General features: G+C 44.1%; 1 protein-coding gene across 6 annotated transcripts in view; it reads right to left on the reverse strand.

The window, feature by feature from the left end:
* ABHD2 (abhydrolase domain containing 2) overlaps nucleotides 1-26,516 on the reverse strand; it is a 118,497-nt gene that overhangs the window by 15,636 nt on the left and 76,345 nt on the right. For all 6 annotated transcript variants that reach the window (XM_031668372.1, XM_003901360.5, XM_009210891.4 and 3 more), the window contains 2 exons: nucleotides 12,099-12,282; nucleotides 1,959-2,051 (listed from right to left, as the gene is read on the reverse strand). In XM_031668372.1, the coding sequence (XP_031524232.1) occupies nucleotides 1,959-2,051; nucleotides 12,099-12,282 (277 nt within the window). The remainder of the gene's footprint in view (nucleotides 1-1,958; nucleotides 2,052-12,098; nucleotides 12,283-26,516) is intronic.

A 26,516-nucleotide genomic window follows, 5' to 3' on the forward strand; every position in this document is an offset into this window, starting at 1 on the left:
CATAGCCCTGGATTTATTAAGGAAGGATTTATTATGCCAACTTGTTATTCTGCTACCCATTCACAACCTCTCCAAAAGAAGAACACATTTCTGTAGCATTTATTTTTTTCAAAAGACTGTTAGGAAGATTATATACCTACTGGACAGAATGTACAAATTCAAAGTTAACCTAAAATTTCTAGATGTTTGACTTTCTGTAGTAACTTTGAAAAATGTAAATACTTAGCACACACTCAAAGGGGTCTCATAATTTGAACATTCTAGACTAATTAGTAGCAAGACCAGGTTCCTTTAGCAAAACAAATGTTTCCTGGGAGGAGTCACTTTCGACTCCAGAGGTGCAGAAAGGCAGACAAAGGACTTGGACTTGGTGTCAGAGGCCTAGATCCACCCCTTCTGGCTACAAAACCTCTGCAATCTCCAGACCCATCCAAACCTCGGCTCAGCCACATGCACCTCAGTGCCCAGCACACTCCTATATCTCAAACATGAGCCGAGTGAGAACAGCTGATTTTTCAGCCAGCACAGGGGACATAAGTCTCCCTCTGCTCTCCTTCCTGAAACGAGGACATGAGGACACATCTGGCAATGTGGCAGCCTGATGGGGCCTTCGAGCCCAGCCTTGCTCAGGCGCCATGTGAACGCCCACCCATAGGAAGTCCAATCTAGGGTGTGTGGCCTGCTTTAGCCACTGAAAAAAAGATAACAAGAAACCAATCATTTAGTCAGATTGCTTTTCCTAGGGTGGTACCAAAAATGCCCCAGATTTTTTTGAGTGCACGGCTGTGTCTCGGGTGCTGGGAGCAATTAACACATGCCTAAGCCCTCCAATGCTCTCCAGTTTGGTTCTAGACATAGGATTTACAGAGGGGAAGCAACAGAAAAGCAACTTGGGCATGGATGAGTTGGCTTCACAAAAGTAGGAGAACTGAGATGGACTTTAAAGGATGGGCTGGGTTCCCACCAGCAGAGAAATGGGAGAGTATTCTCAGCAAGGGCAGTGTGGGAGAGGCTGGGGGCACGGGAACCTCTAAGTAGCCTAGTCCAGCTACAGGGAATGAGAGATGTAGAGGAGGAGGCAGAGATGTCAGCAATAATAATAATCATAATGAAAAAGTCATTGCTAATATTTATCTGGTGCTACGCATACCGGCACTGCTCTAAGCACTTGACAGGTTAATCCACCACAGGATTACGAGGTGCAGAGACAGGATAAGCATGAAGAATATGCAGAGGAGGGAGGTGCTGAAACCATGCCCTGAGACTCCTGTCCCCCTGCTGCTTGGTCAGAAGCCCAAGGGTCAGCCAAGAATGAGTCCTGATCCCCCAGGCACAGAAGCATCCTACGGGGAAGGTCTCCTCAACAATGACAGCCACCTCGTGACCGCTCTAATTTGGGAGAAAAGGGGGTAGAACTGGTTCCTTGTCTTAGATTTACTGGGAATTACAAAAGCATAAGGTGATTTGGCAAATTTAGTAGCTTGGGACAGGTTTCTTTTCTTTTCTTTTTTTCAGACAGGGACTCGCTCTGTCACCCAGGCTGGGGTACATTGGCACAATCTTGGCTCGCTGCAACCTCCGCCTCCCGGGTTCAAGTGACTCCTGCCTCAGCCTCCCAAGTAGCTGGGATTACAGTGGCACTATCACGCCCGGCTAATTTTTGTATTTTTGGTAGAGACGGGGTTTCGCCATGTTGGCCAGGCTGGTCTCGAATTCCTGGCCTCAAGCAATCTGCCCGCCTCAGCCTCCCAAAGCGCTGGGGTTACAGGTGTGAGCCACTGCGCCTGGCCAAGATAAGTTTGTTTCTAATCAAGTCACAAATGCAGGCAGCAGAGAGTCTGTACCATACCTGTATTTTTTTTTCCCCTGAAGGAACAGGAGCCCTGGCTTTTCATGGCTCCCAGATGAGCTCAGGAAGGAACTGTCTGTCTCCTGAGAGAGAACGGAAGGTGACCTACCTGTGCGAGAGGATGATCTTCTTCATGTTGTCGGCCATGAGGAAGTTGTAGAACCGCCGGCACTGGTCCCATTGCATGAAGGTTTCCTGGGCCCTGGAAGAACCACAGCGAGTGAGGGTGACTGCAGTGTGGGGCTGCAGATGGGCAGCCAGGAGTGGGCTCTAGCCATGGGGCAAGGTGCTTGTGTGGAGAGGGCCGGCTGTCAGGCTGTGGCCTCTGCATTAAAACAGAGGCTCTAACGTGCAGAGCTCAAACATCTCTGGAGAAATCTATGGAGACACCAAGACAGCGCAGGGGAAGGGGACCCCAGCAAAGGCCCTCTCTAGCGCCAGAGGCTTTGTTGGTGGCACCCCCGACACTCTCTTCTAGCACCTGGGCCTTCTCTTAGTCACTGAGCCTGCCAGGACCAAAGTCTGCTTCAATTGTCATGTGAACACTTTCTGTATTTGGCTTCCTACCTGGCAGGCAAGTTTTCTGGTTTAATGACAGGCACATGGAAGGGGAGAGTGGATGTGGAGGGGAAAACCTAAAAAAACTTCTGTTGTTGCTGATCAAGAGGTAAGGTAAAATCATTAACTGGGATCTCCTCCAAATCTATCTTTTGATTAGCCTTATGCCATTGAAGGGGCAAGGAAATCGAAGTGGAAGTAGACAGGCCCTTAACCCTTTCTAGGCACAGCTGGTGCGTGCCAGCTGTGGTCTGGAAGCATCTTTCTGCCTCTAGTGCTAGGGTGTGACTGGCATATGCTAGGTGGCTGTGAGGGCCACCCTCTGACCTTTCAGTGGCAGCAGTAGGCAGATGATATTGTCCCTGTTTTCCAGAGCCCAGGTTCTGCCAGCAGCGCATGCAGAGGGAGGAGACAGCACTACCAGCCCTGGCCATGTGCTTCACCAGCCAGATTTCCACGCCCATACAGCAGGTGAACAAACACCAGTGGGCTCACTCCCACCAGCCGTGCCTGCTCAGCCCTCCCCACTCACTGCTCTTCTCCCTTGGGCATAAATCCAAACACAGGTGGACACTGAGTCCACACTCATTAAAGGGAAATTTTCATCTTGCAGGTTTCAAAATCTCCAGGCCTGACTCCACCCTGTGAATGGATCTGGACATCACTACTTCTACTAGGTTCCATCTTCCAGATGGTGAGGGGACTAGGTGGTTTATAAGGTTTTCTTGTTTTGTTTTTTATTATTTTTTCAATCCAGAGAGCTTATAAAAGTAATTGCCCCAAAGTTGCTACAATTGTAGAATGGCAAAATTCCACAATTTTTGAGTGACAAACATTTCCCACAATGTCATGGTTAAAAAGCAAGAGGTAGTGGGGAGTTAAGAATGAAATGGTTTGTGAATTTAATGGTCTGTGATGTGCCCATCAAACACAGACTAAGCTCAAAGTAGACTAACACCACCTCGAAGGGTCAAAAGGCCACTGCATAAATGTGCAGCCGCCATCCCCCCCCACTCCAACCAAGCACCACAGGAAGAATATAGGACCAGATCACTATGAGGGACCCCAGCTAAAGCAGGACTGTGCTCACCTGCCTGTGGTCAGAGGGAGTGGGGGTCACCCAATCACCCAATCAGTGAGCCACAACCGGCTGCCTCTCCTCTGACTTTGGATCCAAGCTACCCAGAGAGCCAATGGTCTCTGGCAATCCCAGCTTTCTCTTGCCCTGGTTCATTTTTCCCTTTGCTGACCTCCTAACTGAAGGGATGTTCTTGCTTTTGTTAGTACCTCCTTCATTGCAGACAGGCTGCAGAGGTAGGGAAGGGAGAAGTGTGTGGTCATAAACTTAAGATATAAAAAGATGCTGCAGTCCTGCAGTTGATTTTTTTTAATTGAATACACCACAAGCACTGCTTGTTGAAAGGTTCTAGGGATTCACAGGGACCCAGGGCTCAGGGAGGGATCAGGACAAGGATGTTGGGACTAGTGTTCCACTCTGTTTGTTTTGGCTAACATTGATTTTTAGTATCTTTGGTTTACCACTCAGTATATGTAGGGGCTGTCCTTTACCTTTGGCTGTAGAATTAAGGAATTGAAACTTAAATTTATATTGGTTTAATAAAAGAATCAAGATCAATGTATTACATTCATCTCATATATATATATTTTTGAAAAGGACTGATGTCTTCAATACCACCACCACCAACAGCAAACTGAAACGCAATAAAAGGGTAACCTACAGACTAAAAGAAACATAGAGAAATTGATAAATGCAAATGTAGGCAATATGTGGATCCTAATTCAAACAAGCCAACTGACCAAAAAAAAAAAAAACTTCTATGAGACAATCAAGGAAATCTGGACACTGACGAGAAATGGGATGCTATTAGGGAACTATTGCTAATGTTTTGGGTGATAATGGTATTTGTGGTTATGTTTAAGAAAAAGTCCTTAGAGTCTTTTAGAGCTACCTAGTGAACTACTTACAGATGAAATGATATCTGGGACTTGCTTTAAAAGAATGCAGTTTCTGAGGGAGTGGTTGAATGGCTGGGTGTAGAGGAAACAAGATGGGGGTATGAGTTCAGTGTTGGAGCTGGTAGTGGCTACACTGGGGTTCAATTTTAGATGCAAATCACAAAATGGGCATGAAACCAGGGGACTTTAGCTCTCTAGACACCGCACAAATACCTTACTTGGCTATCCAAGTTCTTTTTTTGTTTTTGTTTTTTGAGATGGAGTCTCACTCTGTAGCTCAGGCTGGAGTGCAGTGGTGTGATCTCAGCTCACTGCAACCTCCACCACCCAGGTTCAAGCGATTCTCCTGCCTCAGACTCCCGAGTAGCTGGGACTACAAGTGTGCGCCACCACGCCCAGATAATTTTTTGTATTTTTTTAGTAGAATACGAGGTTTCATCATGTTGGCCAGGGTGGTCTAGAACTCCTGACCTCAAGTGATCTGTTGGTCTTGGCCTCCTTCCAAAGTGTTGGGATTACAGGCGTGAGCCACTTCACCTGGCCTGAATATCCAAGTTCTTGACTTGCCTCTAGATGGCTATGTTCTCCAGAAGAGAAAAGGGGTGGCAGGAACTGCTCCCCAGGCTGGGCCAGATATTGGCCCACCAGGATAAACTGGCTGAGGACGCAGGAGAGAAGTGTGGAACCCTGGGAGGGGCAGCTTGGTCAGAATTACAGGGAGGGAATGGCTTTGCATAATTCAGAGTGAACTCTTGTTGGAAGGAAGGTAGGTTTCAAAACTTCAGAAAGAACCAGGATGACTCCAAAAGGAGAGATGCCTCCTGAAAGTTGAAAAACTCTCAAAAAGTGATCATCACAAATGAGAAGAGAAAATCACCCCCCAAACCCAGTATAGTTTCACTGGGAGTCTTATTTGAGAATAATCCATATGGATTTTTAAAGAACTTTATGCATCCATTGATCTACCTATTACCAAAATAAATAGAATTCCCTGAAAATGCCTTCATTTCTAATCAATGTAACATTAAATTATAATAAAATATTACACATACTGGTTTCACAGCCATTTTCTAGTGAGATTTCTCTTTGGACTGTTAAAAGAATTTTAAAAGGTGTTGTGGAAGGCAATGGATTTTAATCGCTCAGAAGAGGGTCCCAACAAACAGGCATTTACAATTAGGTTCAGAGCAATCACTTAGGCAAGGAAGAGCTGAGCCAACCACTAAGCTGCTGGGGGGTAACTGCTTAGAGAAGGCTCAACTTTCCAGCTCGTATTTTGCAAAATGAGTGGATCAAGTACTGATGAAAAGGAATTAAAGTCAGAAGAGAATGAACTGGGAGAAAGAATGCATCGAAAACCCAAGTGAATGCAGATCTCCTGGCTCAAATAAATTATGTCTCAGAGTGCTGAGAGACTATGAGAATAGTGAAACAGCTTTCCAAGTGGTCTTTGAAAAAATATGGAGAATACGAAAGAGGTTCTGTAAGAGTGGGATGGGCAAGCATGACCTTAACATTCTAAAAAGGGAAAAAAGGCAAGGGCACTATGAATTAAGATTGGAGATGAATTTATGGGATGTGGATCTAGACTACACTAAAAAAAAAATACCTTGAAAGCAATATGCTAATGAAACCTTAAGAATAAAGTATATTAAGTACTTTCCCAGAATGCTATCACCCCAACCTAAGAAGTATTTTTACTTGCAGAAGGAGGGGTTTCTCTCCAGATTTTGCCTATATACAGTCATATTTTAAGAACATTATGATAAAATACAGAACATAAAATTTACCATCTTAACCTTTTTTTTTTTTTTTTTTGAGACAGAGTCTTGCTCTGTCCCCAGGCTGGAGTGCACAGCATGATCTCGCTCACTGCAACCTCCTCACCCGGTTCAGATTCTCCTGCTTCAGCCCTGAGTAGCTGGGATTACAGGCATGCGCCACCATGCCCGCCAATTTTTGTATTTTAGTAGACACAAGTAAGCCACCATGTTGGTCAGGGCTTTCGGTCTCTAACTCCTGACCTCATGATCTACCTGCCTCGGGCTCTCCCAGTGCCATTACAGGCATGAGCCACTGCACCCAGCCCTTTAAAAAAAAAAAAAAAAAAAAAAGACAGGGTCTCACTATGTTGCCCAGGCTGGAGTGCAGTGGCTATTCACAGGTGGTCATAGCACACTATAGTCCTGAATTCCTGGGCTCAAGTGATCCTTCTGCTTCAGCCTCATGAGTAGCTGGGACTTATGGCATGTGATACCATGCCTAGCTTACCCATTTTTCAGTGTACAGTTCAGTAGTGTAAAGTGTACAGCTCATACTCATTGTACAATGTGAAAAGTTCTCTAGAATGTTTTCATCTTGTGGAACTGAAACTCTAGACCCATTAAATAATAATTATCTATTTCTCCCTCTCTATAATCAAATTTTTACAAATTGCTTTCCTCCCTATTTTTTTTTTTTTTTTTTTTTTTAGATGGAGTCTCGCTCTGTCGCCCAGGCTGGAATGCAGTGGTGTGATCTCAGCTCACTGCAAGCTCCGCCTCCCGGGTTCATGCCATTCTCCTGCCTCAGCCTCCCGAGTAGCTGGGACTACAGGTGACCGCCACCACACTCGGCTAATTTTTTGTACTTTTTAGTAGAGACGGGGTTTCATCATGTTAGCCAGGATGGTCTCGATCTCCTGACCTCGTGATCTGCCCGCCCTGGCCTCCCTAAGTGCTGGGATTACAGACGTAAGCCACAGCGCCTGGCCCTTCCCTACTTTTAATGTATACATTCTGTCATGTTATATATTTTTTCTTGATTTTTTAAAATAAAAGCTGCCTTGTTCCCCACTGAGTTAGTATATTATTAATTTATTTAACTATGTCCCTACTGGACATGCGGTTTATTTCTAACTTGGGCACTATAAGAGAGTAATCCTGCAGTGGGGGCAAAACCAGGACCAGCCCAGCCCCCAGAGAGAGGAAGAGGGCACGATCCTAGGCAGGCTGGCCAAGCCCAGAACAGGGCTCCTGCCTTGAACAGCTGGGCCTCTGGGAGGCAGGATGGTGGAGCCTCTGGACCCAAAAGACCCAGCCAGAAGGTTCTGGGCTGTTAGCAGGTTGCCCTTCGGGGCAGAGTCAATCTGTAGAGAGGTCATCATCTCCAGCTAGTTCAGCTTGAGAGTGTGAGCAGAAGAAAACCATGTTTGTACCACACAAGGGAGTGGGCCAAGAGTCTTTGGTACCTGCCAGGCTGGGCTTTGTTAGTTCCACTGGGGTGGAAGGATGGGGCAGAAAGATGGACTTCAGACTAGGGTAGGGAATGGCCACCTACCAAGCCCCTTTCCTCCTTATCAGAATCTTTTCCCTTTTACAGGATGTACTTTTACAAGAATGAGTTAGAGTCAAAGAGTATTTATATGGCTTCTCATTATTCTGATTAAAAAAATTAACAACAACAAAAAAACCAAAAAGCCCCAAGGCACTAAGGGCAACCATGTGGTCAGGTCGACTTCACAATCCAGTGGTGGACAAGCTGAGCTGTTTCCCAGGTTGAAGTTTGTCCACAGAGTCTCATTTAAACGCTGCAGTTTCCCCCTCTCTGTTTGGATATGATTCAAAGTTACTGATGGCACAAAGTTACTGTATTTTATAGCTCTTCAACTATAAAATCAAATTTTAGGAAAGTCCCAGTCTCTGGGGGAACTTTACAAATGATAACATTTGCTTTTGTCATAAACTCATTTCTAGCCTGGAATTTGCCATCAAAAGCAAGAGACAATAATCCTACCATATGGCAGGAAAAGTGGTACCTGCCTCTGCCCCATGGCGGGAAGGCCTTGCTCAAAGAATGCTAGGATGTTCAGGTGGCCAGGTCTTAGTGATGCTAACACATTCACTTAGCCAGGAGTATAAAGTGCCTTTAAGGAGATTTGAAACACTCCTCTGATAATTCCTCTACTGTCCTATAAGGCAGCAGTCCTGGGGACTGGCTTTTTGGAAGACAATTTGTCCACAGACCAGGGAAGGCAGGGGGCAGGAGGATAGCTTCAGGATGATATTTATAATGTACTTTTTTCCCTGTTATTATTACATTATAATACAGAATGAAATAATTATACAACTCACCATAACATAGAATCAGTGAGATCCCTGAGCTTATTTTCCTTCAACTAGACAGTCCCATCTGGGGATGATGGGAGACAGTGACAGATTATCAGACATTAGATTCTCATAAGGAGGATCTCATAGATCCCTCACATGCGCAGTTCACAATAAGGTTCATCCTCCTATGAGAATCTAATGCCACTGCTGATCTGACAGGAGGCGGAGCTCAGGCAGTAATGTGATCAGTGGGGAGCAACAGTAAATACAGATGAAACTAAATACAGTTGAAGGTTCACCCACCACTTCCCTACTGCTTCGCCCACCGTGACCCGTCCACCGCTCACTTCCTGCCGTGTGGCCTGGCTCCTAATAGCAGTTGGGATTCCTGCTGTAAGGAGCTTCTGCCCCTGGCCTGGGCCCTGTGCTACTGTCCTCCTCACCCTCACCTCCTTCAGAAATCCCTCCTCATGGACCCCCCATTTGACTGAGGACCTCCTCAGCACCCATACGTCTAATGTGTAATATGTTAGTAACACGTATTTGTTGCTTTGTGGCTTTGTAAATATCACTCTGTTGTCTTAAGTACTGTGAGGTCCTCATATACAGACTATCTTTTACACCCAAATGGCAATAAAATAATTTTATTTTAGTTTTATTATTATTGTTAAATTCTGCAACATAGGATTGTTGAGGGCTTCCTTAGGAAAGAAGAATTTATTTTACCTGAAATCAGACCAAAAATGCTTCCCTCCCCATTTTCTTTAAGCTCCACGAGGGCAGGGAATTAGTCAGCCTTGTTCAGGGCTGTGTCCCTATTACCTAGGAGGATGTCTCACCACACAGAGTTCCCAGGCGGGTTGGCAGCTATTTATGCTGAGGGAACATGTTAAAGTCTGCTGGATACCAGGTGATTTCAGGGCATTTGTGTCCCTCCTTCAGTGGTTCAGCACATGGTAAAAGGTGAGCTAGTTTAGCAGCAACTAGACTTTGCTAACTACAGCAAGCAGCTGGCTGGCTTCTCTCTAAGCCTTCAACTGGCTCTGGCTAGATGGGAGGTGAGCTATGGGAGGAGAAGCCAGAGGGAGGGGTTCACTGAGGAAGCGGGTCTCCAGACTCAGCTAGGAGAGATTTACCAGATGCATGAACTCTTGTGTGGCCCCTGCAGAGGCAGATGGGCCTCCCCGGCTCCACCTTGGTGTGACGGGAAGCACTTATGCAGCTGCCACCATCCCAGTGCTGAAAGGTGCATCGCCCTCAAGCCTTGGCAGGAAAAAAAAGGTTATACTGGTTTAAAGTAAGGAACTGTGCTCCATTTATTCCACAGATCTGGTTTAAATGTTGAGGGCACCTGAGCCTCACACCAGCACACACAGGACAACGGTGTCTCTCTGACCTGATGCCAGTACCCATATGCAGGACCACATGATCTTAGCCTGGACAAGTTAGTTGTCTATGCTCCAGAGAATAAAGTTGCAACTTGCTCCTTATTGCATGAGATTGGTGTGCCAATAGTTAGTTATGTGTATGAAGCCCTCTGAGGTCTCAAGGAAGAGGCTGTGTAGGCTATGTCTGCAAAATTTATAGCACCTCACAGATTTTAGTTTCCTAGTTTCTTGAGCCTTCTTTGCCTTAGTTCAAACACCTTAGTTTGCTGTGTCAATCATGTGCTCTTGCTGACAGCAGATGGCGCTACTGCAGCAAAATGAGATGAAGCGATTGTCATTTTAAGATTTTGTGCATTGAAGAAAAAGAAAACAAAACAAATGTCCTAGCTCTGCTCCCTTGGATCCTGGGGTAGGCCCCTTGCTCATATCTTTCTTATCCCAGTGACTGGGCCCGATAGGATTTTGGTTAATTCTGGTTACATGTGGCTATGAGCTGGGAGTTGGATATTTCTAGTCACACCAAGATAAAGACACATGTCCTCTCAGCTGACTCCCCAGTGTCCAGAGGAGTGAAGAAAAAGATTCCTGGTAGGAGGATGGGGGACTAGCCTGTTCCTGGAACGAGACAGCTCGAGAGACCACTGAGATCACTAACCCCAGGGACGGCTAAACGTGGCTAAACATCAAAAGTCAGCTATGAAATGTATCCAAAATGCAGATTTCTGAGGTCCCATGCCTCCAACTTCATGAATCAAAATCTCCAAGGGTGGGGCCCAAGAAACAGAATTTCTTTTTAACATGATCCTCCAAGTGATTCCTTATGAAGTGAGGCAGTCACTAGTTCATTGGACCAGTCTTTGTGATCTGCTGATCAAACCCACCTCCTTCATTTTATAGTGAATGACGATGATGACAATAATGAAAATGAACAGTGGCTTACGTCCTGTGGGCTGGGCACTGTTCTAAGCACTCCATATGCATCAACTCATCTAACTTTCAGTGGTGCTATGAGGTAGGTACTGCTTATTATCATCATCCCCATATTGCCGGCAAGGAAAAACAGAACCCAGACCTGGGCCCTGGGACTCAGGAAGGGTTTCATCAGAGATGTTTCTCATGTCTATTGTGGGTACATTTAGATCATCTTTTTCAGCCAGCTTTAAGCCTCATAGGGAGAGGCTGAATCCTGGGCCCATATGTACCTTTTGGGTGTGCTGGCTTTAAATTCCAGTAATATGTATTTTTAGAAATAATATAGATAGCCTCTATCCATCAGAAAGTAGCAAGGTATGTTTAAACTGCAGCATGAGATATACAGGTGAGGCAAAAAGAAAAGATTCTTTGAATAACGATAAGGACTGTTTGGCATTAGACTGGATCAACAGGGAGGTGTTTTTAAACTTTCCCGTGTGTTTCAAATTTTTTCAGAAGATTTTTAATAACTGGTTATACTCATTTGTAATACAAAAGACACCATGAAGAGTACAGAAAAAAATATGAATGTATTTGAAGAGCCTAGAGGGATGTGTGTGTGTAGTGTGTGTGTGTGTGTGTGTGTGTGTGAACATGTGAGCGTGGTGACTCGAGAGAGACCTGGGACACCAGTGATCTTGAGGGGAATCAGGGCAGATGACCACGCCCTCCTAGGACTCATCCTGTGGGGTATCTACTGGCAAGAGACTAAGGGCTGGGAGAAAGCTTGACCCAGTAGATCAACTCCTTTGTGATGATGCCTAGGATGCCTAAGAGAGATGAATAGGTAAAGGTAAGGACACTGATTAAATGATTTCTACAGATCCCTCCCAGATGCCATCTGAGACTCAGCTCTTGCAGGAAGGAGGGATCTGGGATCCTAATGCCCAGCTTTCAGATCCCAGCTTGCCAGTCTCCTGTGCTCTTTCATTAACCCACGTTTCTATAAAAACTCCTGAAGCCTGAACAAATTAAGTCACCTGACAGAGATTCCCTAGGGAGACAGCAACTATCAAAGGGTGTTTTGACTTCTCCAATTACAGATCTGATCCCAAAATGCAGCTGCATACCCCAGGCTTAAGGGGTCTGATGGGACAACTCCAATGTGTGATACGCAAACAAAACAAGGTGAGTCCAAGACTCAGAAACTTCTACTCAGTTGGCCACAGTGTTCCCCGGTCTTCACAGAACAGTGTGTTGTGCGTTGGGGCATCTCCATAAATAAGGGCTAACTGAAGGTCCTGATGGAAGGCGGAGATGACTCACCTCAGTGCACTGTACCCCTGGCACACACTGACGCAGCACAGGACCTTCTCTTGGTTTGCCTGAGTCTCCCCCAAGTATTTGCACACGATGTTACCACCCAGGCTGAAACCCACGACGACCAGCTGGGTCAGGGGATATGTCTTCTTGATGTAGTTCACCATGGCTCCAAATTCCCACGTGCAGCCTGTGGGCAAAAGGGTGAGGTTGCTCAATCATTTCAGGTGCATTGTATATGGAGAAAATGCAAGCTGGAACGTTACTAAATGGGTGCCAGTACACTAAAAGAGGGAGAAGTATGTATATATATGTGTGTGTGTGTGTGTGTGTGTGTGTGGAGAGAGAGACAGACAGACACTGCTCTTTGGCTATCCAGAGAGACGTTCCCAGATGCCCCTTGGGATAAGAGGAAACAGGGCCTCAGCAGTGCCCAAGAGTGGAGGTACCATGTATCAAATGTACAATGCTTCTTAAAAAGTAGGTCACAAGAACCTTGTCTAGATGCTCATGAATATCAAAGCAGATTTCAGGGTGTGCATGAGCACATATGCTCACACACAGACCTAAATAAAAGCTAGGCCTGCCTGGGCAAAATGGTGAGACCCCATCTCTACACACTACAGGTGTGTCCCTGTAGTCCCTGCTACTTAGGAGGCTGAGGCAAGAGGATCCCGTCGGGGAGGCAGAGGCTACAGTGAGCCAAGATCACATCACTGCATTCCAGCCTGGGTGACAGAGTGAGACCCTGTTTCAAAAAAATAAAATAAAATAAAATAAGGTAAATAAATAAATAAATGCAAGAGCAAAATCCTTTACGATTAGCTTCCTAGGCTACAAATTGGAATGCTATACCCATGTGTTTGATGATGATTCATGGTGTTAAGAAAAGTAGCAAGTGGATGTTATTTACAGGATCTTCTTGACAGACTTGGAAAGGAGAGGAAAGAGAAACTTCAGTCCAGAGGGACTGCCAGGATGCTCTGTAGGATTAGGGTAAAATGTTCTTGGTGACATAGGGACAGGGTGTCAAGGGAGGCAGGCTCATTCAAAAATACACAGAGGAGACCTCTGAACAGAGAGGGTGTTTGGGCCTTGTTTGCCCAGGAGGTATGATCTCAGCTGGTGTCCCCTTGGGAAGTTACTGAAGCCGTGTTATGTCTCAGCAGCTTTGCTAAGAGGAGGAGGTGAATGGCCATATTACAAGTGAAGGGATTCATCACATCCTTCTAAGGCCCAACCCCAAACTCTTTAGGGAGCCAATTTAAAATCTAACAGGGAAAGTTAGGGATGTCTACACAAAGCATATACAAAATACACTGGCATGAGAAGAGTACGGATTTACAATGGAAACGGGAGTTGTTGACTTTGGCACCAGCTCAGAGGTTTTGGCATTCTTAATAGAGTTGAACAGAGCTCCTTCCCTAGTCATCAAGCCATGGGGGAAACTATCTTTTGAGCCTGGGGTAAACTCCCCTTCTATCTGTCTTCCTTTTGTAGTAGGATGTAGCCTAAGCCAGGCCGGCACAACCCCATGCAGTTCTTAAGCTGCAGTATGCATAGAATCACTTGGAGAGGGTGTTAGAAATGAGCATTCCTGGGCCTAAACTCCAGAGAAGCTGATTCGGTAAGAAGGGGGCCAAGCCCAGGAATCTACACCAAATTTGTTTTTGAGTAGGTAATTCATGCCCATGGTAGAAAATTCAAATGCTGTAAAAGATGGAGTGAAAGGTACGTTTCCTATATTGTTTTTAAAAATACCAGTGGTAACATACACATTGTTTGGTGCCTCATTTTTTCCCTTTACAATATGTCTTGCAATATTATGCATCAATACACTTGAAACTGCCCTATTCTTTTTTATTTTTAATGGGGAATAACATACATACAGGAAAATGCATAATCCATGAAATTTTACACATTTACACCCACATAAGCATAGCCCAGATGAAGATGCAGAATATTTCTGACACCCCTGGAGGCCTCCTCATGCCTCCTCCCAGACAATATCCCCTATACTTTTGACTAATAAGCATCATCTGGAAGTGCTGGGGGCTTAGAAGGAGCTTAAGCAAAAAATGCTTAAAACTAAGGGAAAAACCGGGCCAAGAGCTACTTCCTCCCAAACAGCAGGACCCAGGCACCACCTCCGAGAAGGCAGCCCATCTCCCTCTCCAGTGAGACAGCAGAGGATCAAGTTGCCTATTTTTCTCCCTCTCACACTCAGCAAAGGCTGGGGCAGTTCGCAGGCCTTCAATAAAGAGTTGCTGAATTGAGTGGATTCTGATGACAAGGCCTCTGAATGGGCCCTGAGGACAGGGAAGAAACAAAAAGTGGTCTGGAGGGAACTTTGAACTCTTAACTTTGGAATGTGCAATGCCAGACTGTTGTCCCCACCGAAGTCAGATTCATTCAAGTTTCTTTTTGTTTGTCTGTTTGTTTTTGAGACAAAGTCTCACTCTGTCACCCAGGCTGGAGGCAGTGGCACAACCTCAGCTCACTACAACCTCTGCCTCTGGGATTCAAGCGATCCACCTGCCTTAGCCCCCCGAGTAGCTGGGGTTACAGGCATGTGCCACCATGTCTGGCTAATTTTTGTATTTTTAGTAGAGACGGGGTTTTGTCTTGTTGGCCAGGCTGGTCTTGAACTCCTGATCTCAGGTGATCTGCCTGCCTTAGTCTCCCAAAGTGCTGGGATTACAGGCTTGAGCCACCGCGTCAGGCCAAGTTTCTCTTTTTAAGAAGGTAGCAATGGAAGGAATATTATGCCTCCAGGTAATGCTGGATTTCAAAATGAAGCTGTGATGTAAAAAAGGGGATGTGCAAACAAACAGCTGAGATCACAATGAGCAATTAGCTGATATCAGCTTCTACACCATGCAACAAACAAAAAATTCAGAAATCCCACTGGAGACATTGTTCACCTCCCTTGGGCTGTAACAGGCACTGAAAACTGAGCCTTAAAGGAACAGCCTGGCCTCATGGCTAAGTGAAAAGGCTCTGTGGCCAGACTGCTTGGGCCTACCACTGAGTAGCCCCAAATGTTCTCAACTTCTCTTTGATGACAAGTAACCCCTGTATACAGGGAAAATCTACAGCTTCCAGGCACCTTCCTGGAGGCTTAGAACCCACAGGAATAGGATGAGGCCTGGGAATGGGAAGTTTCAACAAACAGCCCAGACAATTTTTATAAGGAGGAAACTGCAAAATATTGTTACCATGGGTAAGTTACCAAACTCTCCTAGGTCTGTTTCATCATCTGTAAAATGGAGGTAATAATTGTAAAGGCCTCACAGAGTTGTCTAGAGATCTGAATAAAGTGATATACATAAACAGCTTAGATCAGGGTCCAGAGCATAATAAGCATTCAATGTTAACGGCTATAACTTACTCTGATTATTTTTTCTTTTAAAAAAATGTAAGTGTACCCATGTTTATAGCAGCATTATTCACAAGAACCAAAAAGTGGGGCCAACCCAAGTGTGCCTTGATGGATGAATGGATAAGCGCAATGTGGTACATGTGTACAATGCAACATTATTCAGCTTTAAAAGGGAAGGACATCCCGTCACATGCTACAGCGTGGAAGAACCTTGAGGACATTATGCTAAGTGAAGTAAACCACTCACAAAAGGACAAATACTGTAGGATCCTACTTATGTGACATATCTGGACTAGTAAAATTTACAGATGGAAAATAGAATGGTGGTTGCCAGAGGCTAGGGAGAGGGGATAGGGAGTTATTGTTTAATGGGTATAGTTTTAGTTTTGCAAGATGAAAAAATTCTGGAAATTGGCTGCAAAACAATATACTTAACACTACTGAACTGTAAACTTAAAAATGGTTATTATGTAGGATGAAATATTATTATGTACGTTTTATCACAATTTTGAAAATATTTAAACAAGAATGTAGCTTATCTAAAATTTAGGGTTTTCTCTAAAGTAGTGTTCTTCAACCTGATTGTACATTAGAATCACCTGGGGATTTTTTTAAAGCAGGAAAAATATTTATTATAGGGTATTAAACGGCATACTGAATCGAGAGGGTTAAAGAAACAGCCTCAAAGCCAAACACCTGGGGAGCTTCTAAAACAACCATACTAATGCCTGGGTCTTCCCCAGCTTAATTAAATCAGAATGTCTGGGGGTGGGATCTGGCCATGGGTGTTCTTCTACAAGATCCTCAGGTGCAATCTCTGTGGCTGTGGAGCACTGCTCTAAGGAACAAGGCTGTCTCCATCTCAGACCAATATGAGAAAGCATTTTTTTGAAGCACTCTCTCATCTGTTTCTGGGCCACCCCTTTTCAGACTCCCTTTCCTTTCTACTTGCAGTAAACAACCTTCACAGATAGGGGCGCTGCTTAGCTTTTCGGAAGCTTAGCCTGGTAGCAGTTTTCCAAACATTTCCTCAAAGCAAGGTTTCCACAGGTAGCACATCCCTGTTCAACACAATCAGGCGCTTCCTGTAGATCCACTAATACCTAACGAAAAATTTAAATCCCTTTAAATATATATAATTGCTTTCTGGTAATCTTTCTTGTAAAGAGTGAATTGGAAAAGCTGCACGGAGGTTATATATTACTGCAAGAATGACGTTCTAGCTCAGTGGTTCTCAAAGTGTGGCCCCGAGCAAGTAGCATCAGCATTGCCTGGGAACCGGTTCAAATGCACATTCCAAGCCCACTGAATCAAAAACTCAAGCGGGTGCTGCCTAAACAGAGGGCTTGCTAAAATGAGCTTGCAGGACCTCACCTCCAGAGATTCTGATTCCACTGGTCTGGGTGGGGCTGACAATATGCATTTCTAACAAGTTCTCAGGTGATGCTGACGTTGGTCCAGAGACCGTACTTTGAGAATCATTGTCCTAGTCGACAGAAAAGCTGGATGAAATCTTTAATTTTCTGCCTTTTTTTTTCTTTTGGAGACGAAGTTTTGCTCTTGTTGCCCAGGCTGGAGTGCAATGGCGCAATCTCAGCTCACTGCAACCTCTGCCTCCTGGGTTCAAGCGATTCTCCTGCCTCAGTCTCCCGAGGAGCTGGAATTACAGGCGCGCACCACCATGCTGGGCTTTTGTATTCTTAGTAGAGACGGAGTTTCACCAGGTTGGCCAGGCTGGTCTAAAACTCCTGACCTCATGATCCACCCACCTCGGCCTCCCAAAGTGCTGGGATTACAGGCGAGAGCCACCGCACCCAGCCTCTTTTGTCTTTTAAAAGTGCAGCTCGAAAAGATGCTTCATGTCACTCATTGTTAAATAAATGCAAGTTAAAATGACACTTAGAAATCATTTTCCACTGCCCACATCAGAAAAGATGAAGTCTGCCAATACCCAGGACTGGAAGGAGTATGGGTAGCAGGACCTCTGGTCCATCCACTGATGAGGGAGTACACATTGCTATAGGCCTTGGAAGGCAATGTGGTAACATCTGTTAATGTTTTCTAAAGCACAAACCTTTGGTCTAGTAATTCTGCCTGTGGGGACTTTATACTGCATATGTATGTAAACAAGTACATGCAAGAATGTTCACTGCAGCATTTTGCTGTTTGTAGCAGCAAAGGTTTGGAAACAACCTAAATTTCCATTAGTAGAGGAGTGGTTAAATGAAGCACTACACTGCTGTGAAAAAGGATGAATCTGGCCAGGCACGGTGGCTCATGCTTGTAATCCCAGCATTTTGGAAGGCTGAGGCGGGTGGATCATTTGAGGTCAGGAGTTCAGGACCAGCCTGGCTAACATGGTGAAAACCTCTCTACTAAAAATACAAAAATTATCCAGGCAGTGGTGACATGCGCCTGTAGTCCCAGCTACTTGGGAGGCTGGGGCGGGAGAATCACTTGAGCCTGGGAAGCGGAGGTTGCAGTGAGCCAAGATCACGCCACTGCACTCCAGTCTGGGTGACAGAGTGAGAACCCGTCTCCAAAAAAAAAAGAATGAATCTGATCTGACATGGAATGGCTCTGAGCCATCTTAAGGGACAAAAACAAGGGGCAAAACAGTGGGGCTGGCACCCTCTCCTGTGTTTGCTTGGGCTTTAAGGGATTACATACACACATATCTGATTGAATATTCACTGGAAAATTGTAGCAGACATTGATTTCCTGGGAAGGAAAACTGGGGGTTTAGGGTAGGAAAGAGATCTAGTTTCACTCATTGTATGTAGCCTTTGGCACAGTTTAACTGTTTTTCTCATGTGTATTAATTTCTTTTAAAATATGAATCTAGCCAGTTTTAAAATCTAGCAAAAAATAAGGAGAAAAAAAGATGTTTAAATTTCCTTAGGCCAGTTTCAACTACGCTAAAGACACCCAACATATCACTCATGCTGGAGCAATGGTTTGTGCTGGGGACATTATTTGCCTGCATAAGAAATAGTACTGAGAAACATATTTTAAATTGTTACTAAGTATTTACTTCTCCACCACTTCCTAAGTTTTCTGCCTAATTTTTTCATCTCTTGGCTAATTATATCTTTATGTTTTGTTCTAACATTGAATGAGCCTCTATTAGATTATAAGCTCCATGAAGCAAAGATACTCTTGCTCTTGTTCACCACTGTATCTGTGAGGTCAGATACTTGGTGGGCACTTAATCAGTGTTACCTAAATGAATGGATGAAAGAACAGATGTACAATGTTCAGCCTCTCTGCTAGGAACTTAAACACAGACAAGGAAGCAGATTTAAAGACATGAAATGCCTTGTCCACCCTCACATAATGAGTAGGACCATGTCTACTCATGACTGTGTCTACTCTAAGTCCAATACTGGACTTTGGACCATGTCAACCCCAAAGCCCAAGCCCCTTGCCTTATATCACAAATCTACTTAGGTAATAGTACTGCAGAGATTTATGCTTCAATTATTAAACATCTTACTTCCACCCCACCATTTGATTCCTTTTATTATTTTTATTTTTATTTTTTTGAGACAGGGTATCACTCTGTCTCCCTAGGCTGGAGTATAGTGGCATGATTATGGCTCACTGCAGCCTTGACCTCCCCAAGCTCAAGGTGTCCTCCCACCTCAGCCTCTTGAGTAGCTGGCACTACAGGCACATGCCACAAAACCCAGCTAATTTCTGATTTTTTGTAGAGATGGGGGAACTTGCCTGGGAAGTTCCACTATGTTGCCTACGCTGGTCTCGAACTTCTGAGCTCAAGTGAACTGCCCTCCTTGGCTTCCTTTCCCAGAGTGCTGGAATTACAGGTGTGAGCCACTGCATCCAGCTTTGATTCCTTGTAGACCCATCTATCATTACTCAGGTTTGAGACTAATTATTTGAGACCTAGAGCAGATGTTCAGATGTCATTGGGACAGTTACAAAACTCAGATTTGCTATACTACTGAGGAGCAATTACAGCTAATTATGTAGGCTCTTTGGGAGCCTCAATTTAATTAAATCCAAACACATCTGATCTGGATAAAGGGCCAGCCCTGCCTGATATCAGACACACTGTTGGATGTTCTGTGAAGAGATGCCACCTCTCCCATGCAAGGGAAGGGCAAAGACACGGTGCCCAGCTCCAGGATCAGCCTTCTGGAAGGTCCTGGGATCTCCCCTGATGTCACTTATCAAACACCTTTAGTGCCTGGGAGCCTCTCCCTGGCCTGTTATTACTAACAGCTACATTAATCTGTTTTAAAATGAGGTTCTATGCATTTAATTCGTATGGGATTAGCACTAGGTAACTATATAATCTTGCACCTTTTTAAAGACAAGATGAAATCTGAAACACTAGCTGGGTCTTAGACAGATGAGTGTTACAGGGCCATTTTGGAAAGGCAACCTGCTGGGAACAGGAAAGACCCCTTACCTTTTTTCTCAAGTCCCTACACCTAAAGAAAGACAAGGCAAAGGCTGCCTGAAAGCTACTATTTCAACAGCCACTTCCCCAAATGACACTAGCATGACTAAATAGGCTAAAATACAGGGACCCAAGACTTGGTGTTCCTTGTGGATGGAGAGTCTGAGTCATCTCTGTATGTTCCATGCCAGGCATGGGCCTGGCATCTGTGGGTGTGCCACAAAATGTCAGGTGGATAAGAAGGAAGTTTGAATCATTTGGAATGAAGGCACGCAGTACTGGCCAACATGAGTATGCAGGGGACGTTAAAGAGGTACTTGAATATCTTTCCCACTAAGTTTAGCCTAAGAGAAAAATATAGTTAGGCTAACAACATGGCTCGCTGACAGGTGGGCGGTTAGGGACCTAGCAGCCCCTCTCACTTCCATAGTAAAAGTATGTGAGTCATTTTTTAAAGTCAAAGGGAAACTATTGTAAAGCTGAGTCATCCAGGAATACAATAGCTGTAGAAATAAAGTTAGGGCCCCTCTGTGCTATCAAATTAGTTGACCTTGTCCTTATCTCCGAAACAAGGATTTTTAAAAAATGAGCGTTTTCAGCTTTGTTTCCCCAGGTGTAGGATGCCTAAAACTAAAACTGCCCTCTTATGGCTAAAGGTTTAAGTATTTAGATATCATCCTGAAAGTGCAGAACTCATCACTGCTTGGCCACTGTTCCGCTTTGGATATGACTCCCTGACACACTTCCTGCAGCTTCTGGCCCCTGGCTCTCAGCAGACGATCCTGACAGGTGTTTTACTACGATGTCTGAGCTTCTGCAAACTCACTACCTTCACTTTCACATTCTTTCTCTCCCTTCACCCATCTCTTCCTCCTCCCTTCCCATTGTGCCCTTCTGCCATTATAAAACTCAACTGTTTAATGTAGAGGCAACACAATTCATAACTATGAATATAATCCAAAATTGAGTCTACAGCAATGAAAATGGTAGACATGAGAAGCTTATCGAAACACCTATGTTTATGATCTAATAGAAGACTGTGAGATATTAAGCAGTAAAAACAAAATAGAAGTTCCTTAAAAATCACTGCCTGAAACTCTTACAGTGAGATGTCTTGGATTGTGGGTGATCTCTACAGCATGCTAAAGGTAGGTAACCCTATATCCTAGTCTCTCCAAGAGGGTCCTGGAATTTGTTGTTTGGATGCAGTTATTAATAAAGTTATTAATTATCATTATAAAGTTATTAATAAAGTCCCTTTTCAAAAGTGTCTCTATTGGAATGTGAAATTATATGGAGGAGGGCCTCCCTCCCTTCTAAGACTGAAGTCCCGTCCTCTAAGCAAGACCAAGTTTTCTGACCTTAGCTTGAGGTTCCGAAAGATTGTTTGTATATATATTTGTTTGTTTTAAGTGATAGGGTCTCACTCTGTAGCTCAGGCTGTGCAGTGACATGATCACAGCTCAGTGCAGCCTTGAACTCCTGGGCACAGCTTCTGGAGTAGCCGGGACTACAGACATGAGCCACCATGCCCAGCTAATTTATTTTTATTTTTTTGTAGAAATGAGGTCTCACTGTGATTAAAGGTGTGAGCCACTGTACTCAGCCCAAGAGATAAATTTTGTTTGTTTTTGAGACAGGATCTCACTCTGTCGCCCAGGCTGGAGTGCAGTGGCATGATCACAGTTCACTGCAGCCTTAATCCAAAAGATAGTTTAAAAAACAAGAAAGTTCCTGTATTAAACCCAGTTGGACATTAAAGAGTTCCTCCTTCAAGCAACAGAATACAATGCTGTGATTTCAGGTACTTCCTCACAGCTTGATGTCTAATGCCAGAGACTCAAGAGTTTAGAAATAAGGGCAGGGCCCACTTCTTCCCTGTTTAAACTCACAGGAGAAAGCAATTTAAATATTCAAGGCCATTTTCAATGCCAAGTGCCCCAGCTTGGTATTTTGGTGGGAGATGGGTGCTAAGTTCTTAGAAGGCTCAAGATCTTAAGGGACTCAGTTACCTTTGGGGGGCCAAAGCCAGGTTATTTTTATTCCTTTCACTTGACATAGAAGATAATGTTTTTAATCCTATTTTTGTCTCTCTCTCTCTCTCTTTAAATCAAGATCAAACTAATAAGATCCTTTGTTACTTGGCTCTTGACTTTCTGGTGATAAAACTTTCAAGATATGAAGGTATGATATGGAGGCCAGAATAACCACAAGCTGGAAAATTCTGGTTTTCAGTTTATTCTTTGGCTAGTGGATTTGATCTACCTCTACTGTGCTCTGAACATGAATAATGGACTGTTGGGATAAGGCACTTGGCCAAAGAGAGAAGCGGCAGAATGCTTCCTGAATTCACTGGTCCCCTACAGAATCACTGACAAAAACATTCACATTCCAAACATTGTCTAGTTTAGCAAATCAATTATGTCAATAAAGAGTAAGCCAACATGTCTACTGCTGCAGTGCTCCAATTAAAGATTAGGCTCTTTATAATAAATTCACTTCAAGAAAATCTTCATGACTTCTTCATCTTCCTTTATTTCCAAGTGTTATTGACCTCACCCACATGACAGGGTTGTTTACCTGGCCTGACTCAGTAGAGTACCCTATTTCTTTAAAAGAAATTTTTTTTAGGGACGAGGACTTGCTATATTGGACATTAAAGAGTTCCTCCTTCAAGCAAGAGAATACAATGCTGTGATTTCAGGTACTTCCTCACAGCTTGATGTCTAATGCCAGAGACTCAAGAGTTTAGAAATAAGGGCAGGGCCCACTTCTTCCCTGTTTAAACTCACAGGAAAAAGCAATTTAAATATTCAAGGCCATTTTCAATGCCAAATGCCCCAGCTTGGTATTTTGGTGGGAGATGGGTGCTAAGTTCTTAGGAGGCTCATGATCCTAAGGGACTCAGGTCTTGAACTCCTACCCTCAAGCTATCCTCCTGCCTTAGTCTCTTGAGTAGCTGAGATTACAGCTGCATGCTACCTCGCTTGGCACAATAAGAAATTTAAGACAGTTTGGTAAACTTTACTCTTGTGGGTGTTCTTCATGTTTATTTTTACTCAGGTTGGCTAATGTCTTTATCAAAAGACACATATTTAATATTTTCCAGTTTAAAGAATTTATGAACTATACAAAAGTAAGTGGTGAGGAATTAAAAAAAAATAAACATTTTTTAGAAGGTTAAAATGTAACATGTACTACAGTGAAAACATCTTTCCAGTACTGATTTTAAGGGCTGGCTCTGAATATAGAAGCCAGTCGCTTTGAGCTGGAGGCGTGTGGCCCAAACAGATTTGGCCAGGAGGCCAATACTGAAGGTTATCCAGTTGGAAAGCAAGCATTGCATACTGCAGAATAATCACCACAGATGACATCCCTGTACACAGAGCTGTAACTCAGACTCAGCTCAAAGAAGGAAGAATTTTATGCTCAACACGAGCAGGTTCTTAAACCGGTCCTTGCGGAAATTCCAAAGTTCACATGAGGTATGAAGTGGATGCAGAGGCAAGGTCGTTTAACAGTTCAAGTAAATGTTTGCCTTTTCTCCTCTAAGGTGGCTCACAGAAAACACAAAGTTAGAGTGAAGGGCCAATGAAGATGATAATCAGTATCATTTACTGGTATTTGCTGGACTCTATGCCACGTACTTTTATATTATTGCCTTTTTTTTTTTTTTTTTTTTTTTTTAAGATGGTCAGTCTCTGTCGCCTAGGCTGGAGTGCAGTGGCGTGATCTTGGCTCACTGCACTCCCAGGCTCAAGTGCTTCTCCTGCCTTTGCCTCCCAAGTAGCTGGGATTATAGGTGTGCATCATCACACCTGGCTTTTTGTATTTTTAGTAGAGACGAGGTTTCACCATGTTCTACCAGGCTGGTCTTGAACTCCTGGGCTCAAGTGATCCACCTGCCTGGGCCTCCCAAAGTGCTGGGATTACAAGTGTGAGCCACCATGCTGGGCCTTATTGCCAAATTTCTTAACAGCTTTTCTCAGCTTTCTCGACCAGGGAGTCAAACCCTCAGCTGTTGGACTCTAAATCACAGGTCATCTCCCAACCAGGCCTTTCCTGACCATCTCTCTCTAAGTGATACACTAGATAGAGGAGATTAACACACAATAATATAAAAATTAAAAATGCAGATCTGGTCCCTGTCTGTGAAAAGGTTGCTGTTAGTAAATACTCCTTTTGGACAAACCTAGCCAATAAGCTTAGACTAATTGTGACTGTGCACCCTCCTTCCCCAACTAGATGGTGAGAGTTCCTCATAGACTGGGATCTTCCTGAAGGCAGGGACTCGAACTCACACCTGTATTCCCACTGCAGAGGCTGGCCCCAACATTGTCTGGAGGATGCTGGATGAACAAAAGATCAAAGACCAAACCCACAGGCCCAATTCTGTGGCTCTGAGATGCTCTTGGATGCTCTTTTGCCTTAAACCTAAGGAGAGGCAATGGAGCCTGTTGTTTAGGAGCACGGATTCTAGGACTAGACTGTGAGACTGCCTGTGTTTGAAGCCTGGGCTGCCCACTCATTAACTCTGTGATTTGGAGCAAGTTAGTCATCTTTGCCGGGCCTCAGTTTCCTCACCTATAAAAGGGGGGTGACTGATTTAATATATCCTACAAAGTACTCAGAACAGTGCCTGGCACACAGCAGATGCTATGTAAGTAATAGGTATCAGTAAGAACAGTAATGACCACTACCACCAAAGTGAGGAAAAAGTCTTTTTAAATAATGAAACATCACCCCTGCTCCTCAGTATTCTAATGAAGAGTATCCTAAATAGGAAATGAACACTACCACAGAGGTGGTATTGAGTTGGGGTTAAGAGTCACACTGATTGAAGGCTGGTTCCGCCACTCACTAGTCGCATGACTCAGGGCGAGGTACTTAACCTCTGTAAGCCTGTGAAGTGGGGATACTAATTAAAACCTACCTTTGAGGCAGTAAGGATCAAGTGACGTAAAATGAAAGCACATGCCTGGCACTCATTAGAGTGAGATAAATGGTAACTGCTGTCATGAAGGATTTTCCTTAATGAATTTATCTTTCAAAGGCAGCGCAAAGGGTTCTAAGTCACAAGCATGCGTAATTATCCATTTAGGAAATTCTGTGCAAGGCAGATCTGTTTTCAACAATTTCTAATCACATTAGCAAAGCTTATGTGGTTTGGAACAGAATTGGGTTGATAAACGGGAAAAGATCCTTTACAATTTTCTCAGAGAGATCCGAGGCAGGTGCATAACAGGAAGAGAAGAATATAGAGTTTCATGTTAATGCCCTCTTTAGTTTTCTTCTGGTCAAGATCACAGTTGCAAAAAGCCCAAAGGATATTCACAGTGACTTGAATGCCTGACATCTGCTCAAAAGAGAGGCAATTTGCCTAACGGAAAACTCACATGTAGGGCACAATGGTTTGGGATGTAAAGTTTGTGGATGTAAAGTATCGTCTTACATCCACAAACTGTCAGTTCCCATCTCAGTAGGCATTCAGTAAACAGTGATGCAGTGAGTGCTTTTTATCATCCAAGCAAGATTCTAGGCACTGGGGAGCTACAGCAGGGAGCGCAAAAAACTGCTCTCAGGGAGTGCACTTTTCGGATGGAGAGACAGATAACAGACATATAAACAAATAATTTCACAGATTATGAAAACAAATCCTTAATTTCAAATCTTAAGTGCCTTGAAGAAAGTAAGGAAGGGCATTAAATAATGACGGGGTTTTGGGGTGGGGCAACTTTAGATGGAGGAGAGGAGTCAAGTAAGGGCTCTCTCAGAGGGTGACATCTTTGTTGAGTCCTGGATGACAAGGAGAAGCCAAGTGAAGACCACAAAAGGGCCTTCCAAACAGAACTTGTGCAGTCCTGGGATTAGCAGGCCCTGGAGTTCAGTGCCTGGAATTTCTATATACTCAGGGTGGGAACAGGGGGCCTGATGGTGGACTGCAGTATGTCCTGGGGATCCAGAGAACTCCCCCAATGTCACATCCAGTGATCCCACCTGGAAGAGAGGCTTACTTGGTTGGGGACCTGTTAAAAACGCGGGAAAGGAGATTGAAAAGTGGCGTAAGAGACCTATCAGCCAACTAGAATATATGGACTTGGATCCTAAATTGAACAAATGAATTAAAACGGAAAAAAGCAGAAAGACAATGGGGAAATTGAATTGCTCTTGAGGAATACTGTTTTAAGTGTTTCCGCTGTGATGATGCCCTTGTGCTTCTGTTGTATTATGGGCTGAATGGTGTCTCCCCCAAGATTCATATGCTGAAGTCCTAACCCCCAGTACCTCAGAATGTGACTATATTAGGAGATAAGGCTTTTAAAGATGTAATTGAGCCAAAATGTGGTTGTTAGGGTGGGCCCTAACGCAGGATGACTGGTGTCCTTTCAAGAAGAGATTAGGACACAGAGAGATATCAGATAGAGACACAGGTGACTGTAGTGTCAATCCACAGCATCTACAAGCCAATAAGAGAGGTATCAGAAGAAACCAACCCTGCTGACACCTTGATCTCGGACTTCTAGGCCCCAGAACTGTGAGAAAATAAATTGCTCTTGTATAAGCCACTCCCACTGTAGTACTTTGTTATGGCAGTCCTAACAAATGAAGACAGTTT

Source organism: Papio anubis, chromosome 7 (genome assembly GCF_008728515.1).
Source record: "Papio anubis isolate 15944 chromosome 7, Panubis1.0, whole genome shotgun sequence".
NCBI classification, from domain to species: domain Eukaryota; kingdom Metazoa; phylum Chordata; class Mammalia; order Primates; family Cercopithecidae; genus Papio; species Papio anubis.